At 38.1% G+C, this 7,936-nt stretch overlaps 1 protein-coding gene across 4 annotated transcripts in view; it reads left to right on the top strand.

The window, feature by feature from the left end:
• vmp1 (vacuole membrane protein 1) overlaps positions 1-6,750 on the top strand; it is a 220,893-nt gene extending 214,143 nt beyond the window's left edge. For all 4 annotated transcript variants that reach the window (XM_072469916.1, XM_072469917.1, XM_072469919.1 and 1 more), the window contains exons 11-12: positions 451-553; positions 3,401-6,750. In XM_072469916.1, coding sequence (XP_072326017.1) covers positions 451-553; positions 3,401-3,544 — 247 coding nt within the window. In that variant the 3' untranslated portion in view covers positions 3,545-6,750. The remainder of the gene's footprint in view (positions 1-450; positions 554-3,400) is intronic.
• The last annotated feature ends 1,186 nt before the right edge of the window (positions 6,751-7,936 follow it).

Here is a 7,936-nt window from a genome sequence, read left to right on the forward strand (position 1 = left end):
AGGAATGACATGCTGTATTTCCTTATAAGGCCCGGTCTATTCGGAAGTGGCCACCCTTTCAGAAGCTGTGGGGGCGAGTCATAAATGGGGTGGGAGTGTAGTTTCTTTCTTAGCTGGCAATGACACAACACCGACTCACTTCCTTATTGATCAGTTCAAACCAGTTTTTACAGGAACTGACGGTGATATATGGGGCCAGCTTGTGAGAATCACTCATTTGAGATACTGTGGTCTGCCAGTGCACTACTTAGTTCATACTCCAGTTCATACTCCTGCTCCTACCTTAATCACGATGAGCGGCGGCACCAGTTGCACAAACTTTAACTACTTTAACTTTTGTTTTTAAGTTTGCACAGCGCATCCATAGGTGAGTAATATTAACTGTGTTTCCTTTGGTTTTTTTTTTCCTCCTCCCAAATATACTCGTGGATTTGGAATTCACCCACACAGGGCAATTCCAGGCTTAGGCCCTTCACTTCAGAAACCCTTCAGAGAATATCTGGAGGCTCAGAAAACCAAGCTTCACCACAAGTCTGGAGATGCAATAGAAGCGGTAAGAATACCCTGAATAATAATTTATCTGCCTATTACGGTTAAAACGTTTGTTGGCCTGTGTGTGTCATTCTGTGTGAGCATGGCAGTTGAATGCTAAATCTACAGTAATTAGGAAACTCTTCAGTGTAGAAACGAGATCTCCAATTGACCAAAGGTCCAATGGCCAGAAATTGAGGCCTGCAAGAATTCAGAAACTAGTAAATGCGGTCAAGGATCTCCTATTTTCAGAAAACCTTCTGAAAATGAAGTCGCTTGTCTGAAGTTCGGTGCATTTGAGGTGTCTCAGATAAGCCGTGATCATGAAGCGTGTATCACATTGAGGTGGCCATCCTTGGCGGTGACCCTTAGCAATATTTTATGCTATCTATAAATGAAGTTCTATTTGAAACAAAAGCTTAAACAGCATAATCTTTATGTAGGTTGCGCTGATGAGGGTTGTCTTAAGTGACGTCACCAGATCCTATATGTATGACTAACTCGGGACCTTGTACTACTGTAGATATTAAAGCCTCGAATAATGTCTTTTCAATAATCAGTTTCAGAATTTACGGAAATAGTAAATCTCCAAATTCAATTAACTTTTTGTTTTCAACAGTTCTAACTATGTAATAGGAACTGATCTGGGTTTGAAGCATATGCCTCGTGTCTGGGGGGAAAAAAACTGAAATACTTTTTAACCTTTGACTGTGGTATGATCTTTCTAATCCAGTGTTTTGAGTCAAATATGATTTATATCAAGACACTACTAGTTGGCCATTATTTTTATTCTCACCAAAATAACTTGTCCAGAAAGATACTCCAACTCCCATTTCCTGCCCACTACAATGCAAAAAAAGCTTTGTTCCTGGTGTACAATTGTGATGACGTGGATGTAAGTCACCAAACCACTTGTGCAACTTTTTTTTTTAAAAGTACTTCCTCCCAGTGGAACAGCGATTTGCATCATGCTGCCATAGACACAAGATTGTACAACACCATTCACACGCTATGTGAAAGCTGATGTAAAAAGTATTGTGAATTTTACTCGTTGGACCAATTTAATTTTTGAACTGTGAAAATAACAGCCCCTCTTAGAGGGATAAACGTCAAAATTGGCAGGGTCAGTTTTCAGTTCTTTTATTAATTCCCGTAATGCTGTTAATTATCAGATTTTTATATATAAAAACCTTTTCTGCTGCTCGGTCTGCAAATACTGGTGGGCAGAATCTACTGGTGAGCCAGATGGGAAAAAAAAAAACAAGTTTTGTCACAACTCACACATTCACCCTCTCTGAAGTTATCAATAAATGGAATATAAATAGGGAAAAAAACTTCAATGTCTACAATTTCCTCCCCCTTAACTAACGATGGGATTTTCCAGTATCTGACAAGCTATTTCAAATGCTTTATCTCCTTTATTAAACCCATATCAGACAAGTTTCCACTAGTGTCTTAACAAGAGTACTTTGGTTTGGCACACAGCCATTGCTTCAGCACTGACGTAGACACAGAATATCTAAATCAAACTCCAGCTGTGGCACATATTGAAGCAAAATGGGGATCCTGGTGCCAGATTAGGATAGAAGGATTGCATGTGTAGGCGTGTGTATGTCAGTCTAATTGAGTTGTTGAAAGATTTTCTCTCTCTTTTTGATTCAGATTCTTTTCTGGCCTTTCATGCCTTTTTATATCTCCAGCTGGAGCAGCTGGCAGGCAGATCAGTAGACACCTCAGCTGTGCCAATACAGGCTAAATTGACCAGCGAAAGGGAAGTGTTATGTGCCTGCCTGAAAGAGCAGGTGGTGAACTAAATCCCCATCTGCTTCTTCCTGAGTGGGGATCCCCACTGCACTACCAGATTTGCCAGAATTTGGTTTGCTCAAGTTTAGTAGCCTCGGAATGGAGCGAGAACACGCTTGGCCTGACCTAGTAAAGCAACGAGAATCTGGTTTCCTGTAGCTGCACTGGCTTCCAGTGGCCTTTTGTCTTTATCTATAAAGCCCAATACACTTCTAGTACTGGCCAATAGATTGTGACCTTGTTACCCACTTTACAACAATATCCTAAGCATCGACTATTGGCTCACCATCACCTTCTCGAGGGCAATTGGGGATGAGCATTAAATGCTGGCCTGGCCAATGACACCCACACCCTGTGAACAAATTTTGAAAAATCTTTGATCAAATTTCTGTTAGGAACTAGAAAATAAGAAGAATTTTTCAATCCCCAAAATAAATTTACCCTGTCTCAGGAAATCATCATCCATGCCAACTGATCAGAATTAAGTAGAGGGATTAGAAATGTGGAGATAATGCTTCACTGACTCAGGCCTGATGTAATTTAGTGCCATTCACTAATTAATTTTATGCTTCTGTCTTTATTGATGAGCTTGAATTGTCCAAGGGCTTAGCTTGATCCGTAGCTAATATTTTAATAACATGATACCCTGTTCATCTTAAATTGTGGCAACAAATCCATCTTTTGATCAAATATTAAACAATTGGAGTTTTCGTTAATTGGATATGTGAATTAAGAATATATGAAGGGCACTTATGAAAAGGAGCGTATTTCCCCTGTTATATTCCTCCTAAACTGAAGTGTTTAGCCTGTGGGGGGTCCGTCAAATCCTTCCCCATCCAGGCAATCCCCCACCCTCTGCTCCAAGCAATTCTGTATCTGAGATTGACACACTTCTCCATCCTTCAATTCTTTGATTATTTTACAACAAAAAACATTTTAGGACTGTTCCTAATTGCGCATGTTGGTTTAATTAAGCTACTAGTAGTCTGCTATTAATTTCAGATTAAGTCTTTAACTACTTTTTATGTTGTTTTTCTTTCCTCCCTGCAACCCTCACCCCCATTAGAGTGAAAACTGGCTGTCCTGGACCTTTGAAAAAGTAGTCATCATTATGGTGTGCTATTTCATTCTTTCCATCGTTAATTCAATGGCTCAGAGCTACGCCAAACGGATCCAATCACAGAAATACACTGAAGGGAAAATGAAATGAATAAATAACTTCTTTATTTAGAAAGAAGGGACTGCACAAGGCCCAAGTTAGATAGTGATCGTGAAAACAATCTGCTGCTTCTTGGTTCCGCAATCTGGAATTAATATAAGTAAGCAAAAGGGGAGTATTATAAATTTCTGTATTTAAAAGTTCTGAAAAAAATATTTTCTTGATTAGCACAGGCACTCCAGCGTGGAGTCCACTTTTGTGGATTCTTGCCTATTTGTTGTCTCCTATTTTTTTGAATGTATCTTAGTTTCAGTTGAGGATATATTAGTGATGAATGGTATTAAATGGCAGAATGAAAATTGCAGGATAGATGTAAATATTAAGCATAGTTCAGTTGAAAGCAATGATGTTAACTTGCTCCAAATTACTTTGGGTACAATGCTGAAAGGACCTTGACATGGTTTGTGGAAACAAAAACTGCATTAACGTGTTGAATGATAGCATTGTCAGTTGTTTGAGGAGCAAGTGTATTCACTTGTGCCATTTTTTGAATTGGAATCCTCTGACTAACAAAAGTTGCCCCTTTTTGGCACAGTGATTGATCATATTGTCAGCTCATGAAACACAATGGTGACAATGTTTCATTAACTCTTAACCCATTAGGGACTGGTTGAAAATAACAGTTAAACTCTTTTTGGAACTTACTAAATTTGGAATAGTAAAGTGGTAACATTTTAAACTTTTCCCGCCTTTTTTGTATCTTCTTTACCTCCATTATCCCTCCTTCCACAACAGCCTGCCAAATGACGCACCGCCTCTGTTGTGAAGATTTCATACTCCCAACAACTGTTTGACCTATGATTTGTTGCCACAAGTTTCATATAAGAGTCCCATCAGTATTGCAACATCCAATGATTAGGTGTGACACTAAAGATCAGGCCATCATCTGCAGAAAGTACACTTCATCTTAGTTGAAAAGAGAAAGCATTGATGTTGATAACTATCATTTTGTTCCGCTCGCACTTGCTGCTGGAGGTTAGAAGTGGAGAGTGAAACAACAGTATGTGTAGACTATCTCAAAGAGATAAATAGATTTTTTCGAAAACTGAAGGTATTTATTACCTCAATCGTCTGTATCTTATCTATCTCTTAATGAGGCCATGTGTTGTCTTGTGCCCTATAGCGCTCAAAACCATTAAAACTATATTGCTCATCTCTGCTTGTATTTGACACAATTATGGTGAAAGAGAAGTTATTTGAAGCTATGGAACTGGTCCATCTCCAACTGTACATATGAAAAGCAACATAATTTTTTGCTCTGTAAATTTTAACACGATAAACCTAATGACTTTATAAAACTACATTCAGTCATTTCACAGACTGAATTTCAGTCTGTGTCTTTGTCAATTTTTGTGGGGAATGTCATGATTGTGTATATTTCAAAAGCTACAGCTTCCCATTATGTATAAAACTCAAATGATGTTGATCCTACATATTAATTTATATAGTACCATTCGTAAAGTAATATGGTCTATTGTTTATATCAGTAGTTATCAAGAATGAAATACGCAAACAAATTTGTCATTGTTTTAGGCTTTAGAGTATATCTTAAATTATTCACATGCAAAGTATGTTGCATGAAAGAGACAATTCAGAAACTTCTCTGTAGGAGTTGTTTGAACTAAAGAAACTCAGATTCTGTCTTAATTATTGCATTTTCTAACCAGAATAAAATTGGAACTAAGGTATCATCCTTTTAGGATTTTCATCAACGCAAATGAATTTAACTGTTATGGATATATGCGGTTTTGGGGTGCTGCTTTGCCCAGTGCACTGGGTGATTCCAGGTTACAATTTCAGTCGCAGCAGATCTGCATGTATAACTACATAACCACCTGCATTCCCCAGGTGGCTGGCTCACAAAGTCATTTTGACAGGTTCTATAAAGGTGCCATCTAAAACCTATCCGCCAAACATTTCCATTGGAATTTGGGGGATTGGTCCATTCGGAAAAAGAATGAGGGAGTTTGTGCAAAACTGGTTAGGATAAAGACGTACCTGTTTAAAATCACATGAGGAAATATGAATGTCCCGCGTAGTTCCTGCGCCATTATTCCATTCCATAAAGTAAATAAACTGGAGAATTATTTCACCGTTTTCTGGTGCCTGGTATAAAGTAGGCGATTCGAATCCTTGGAAAGGAGCATTGTGTGAAAATTATAAACTGCAAATGAGGGATTTCAAATACTGGTTCTGTTGCACAGTTGTTTTTTTAAATCTCTTTTAACACTTTTTTTGGGGTGCCTGTGCACAATCTTGACCATGTTTAATCCTCTCTCTTCAAAGATGAGGTTGGATTAATGGTCATTATTGCTCTGAGATTAGCCAACACTATGCTCCACACAGTGGAACCTACCACCACCCTCCATTGCTACCACCTGACCAACAACTAAGCAAACTTGTCCAATGAGGGCTTGAGAATTTGAATCTGTGACCAGCTGGCACAGAAAGCTGGAGCTCTATTGCTGGTGTTTTTGATGAAATAAGAAAATGCATTAGGTATGTAACAGAATTTCATTCTTGTAGATATTGGGGCTTTTTTCCTCCCAACTGCAAACCAATATTTAGTGCTCAAAAGATGTTCATAATAATTCAGAATGAGGTAAGGTTCTGTGTACCCTCATCATTTCATTTCCATCCTTTAGTACCAGGTGTAGATTTTCTGTCACATCCAGCTTCTCCATCATTTTGCCATTCTGTGAGATAGCTTATCAGACTGGTGTTGGCTGTTAACTCAGTTGGCGACAACAGTTGGTAGGCTATCTGACGATGTGGTGTCTTCGATCTGATCAGCATTTCATTTTGTTTTGTTCTGCCATCGCTTCTTCATCGTAGCACTCATTGTTTTGTCTTTTGTGAGTAGCTCTTTTCAGAATCTCATCCTCCCTACCAGTTGTAGGTCAAGGATTCCAATTAGTCTGTAGTATTGTGATCTTCTGCCTTATCTATCAAATTACTCGTACATTTTTTCCTTCCATTTAGTATTCACAAATTATTACTGTTCAGTAAGTCTTGTGTAGTATTGTGCTGTTTCCTGCTAAGTAGGGTAGTCTCTTCCTATATTGGGCTTCCCTGAGGTTCAATAATTTTATCAAGCCTACACTAGTATGGTCGTACTTTTGATGCCTACTATCCAAATTAACCTATCATGCTGTGCAGAATATCTAATAAAACCTACAGCAGAGCTGTTATCTGGAGGAGTCTGTTATCATTTGTACATTGTGTCTTCATCTGTTTCCCATTCTTCATAAAGACTTCAATCCAAATTTGAGTTTGTGATCCAAGAAATGATCAGACAATATTTAGGTATACGTATGTTACCTTTCCATTTTTTCTATTTGTGTCATCAGTTGGCTCTTTTACACTTGACTTTCATCTTCATAATAGTTACATGAAATTGTGTATGATACACTTATAAAATGGGATATGTCTTTCCCTTTTGAGACATAGGAACAGAAATAGGCGATTCTTCCCTGTTCAGCCATTCAGTTAGGTCATGCCTGAGCTTTAAATTTAAAATTGCATCCCATAGTTCTGGATCCTCCAAAGAGAAAATGGCTTTTATGCAAGTACTTTATTAATCCTTTTACAATTTTAAACACTTCCAATTAAATTATATCTCAACCTTTAAAATGCAACATTTCCCAGCAAGAATTATGAATGGGTACTACCTCATTTTGAGAATAAATATTTATTACCTAATTTGATGATTTTGTAGTTGGACTTTAATATTAAAGTTGTAAATATGGCCATACCTTCAATGTCCATCGGGACACAGTGTAGGCCTGAATTACTGAAGTTCATCACCTGCATTCCAAATCCAATCCAATCCAATCCATTATTGGCTTTCTTGAAAATGTCTCCTCATAGAGCATTATGCAAGAGACTAAGTGGAAAACAAAATCATTAATATCATTTTATTATGGTCACAGAATCACAGAATTGTTACAATGCAGAGGGCCCACCCAATCCGTCGTGTATGCACTGGTTCTCCAAATGAGCATCAGGAGTTAGTGCCATTTCTGCCTTTTCCCTGGACCCTTGTGCATTGTTTCTATTCAAATAATCATCTTGAATGCCTCTTTTGAACCTGCCTCTACCAAATATCCAAGCAGTGCATTCCACACCACTTGCTGTGTGAAAAAAAACGTTTTCTCACATCATATTTGCATCTTTTGCTATTTGTCACAGTCAAGAATTTTTTTAATTAAAACACGCATTAAACTCTACAACCTCCACCGTTTGGCTTTGTTCTTGGTTGTACTAACTTAAATCCCTGCCAATACAAGCATAAAAATTAGGAGTAGAAGAAGGCCATTTGGTCCCTCAAGCCCGCTGTACCATTTGGCTGATTGTGGTCTCAACTCTACCTTCCTGTCTACC

Source organism: Scyliorhinus torazame, chromosome 12, assembly GCF_047496885.1.
Source record: "Scyliorhinus torazame isolate Kashiwa2021f chromosome 12, sScyTor2.1, whole genome shotgun sequence".
Lineage (NCBI taxonomy): Eukaryota > Metazoa > Chordata > Chondrichthyes > Carcharhiniformes > Scyliorhinidae > Scyliorhinus > Scyliorhinus torazame.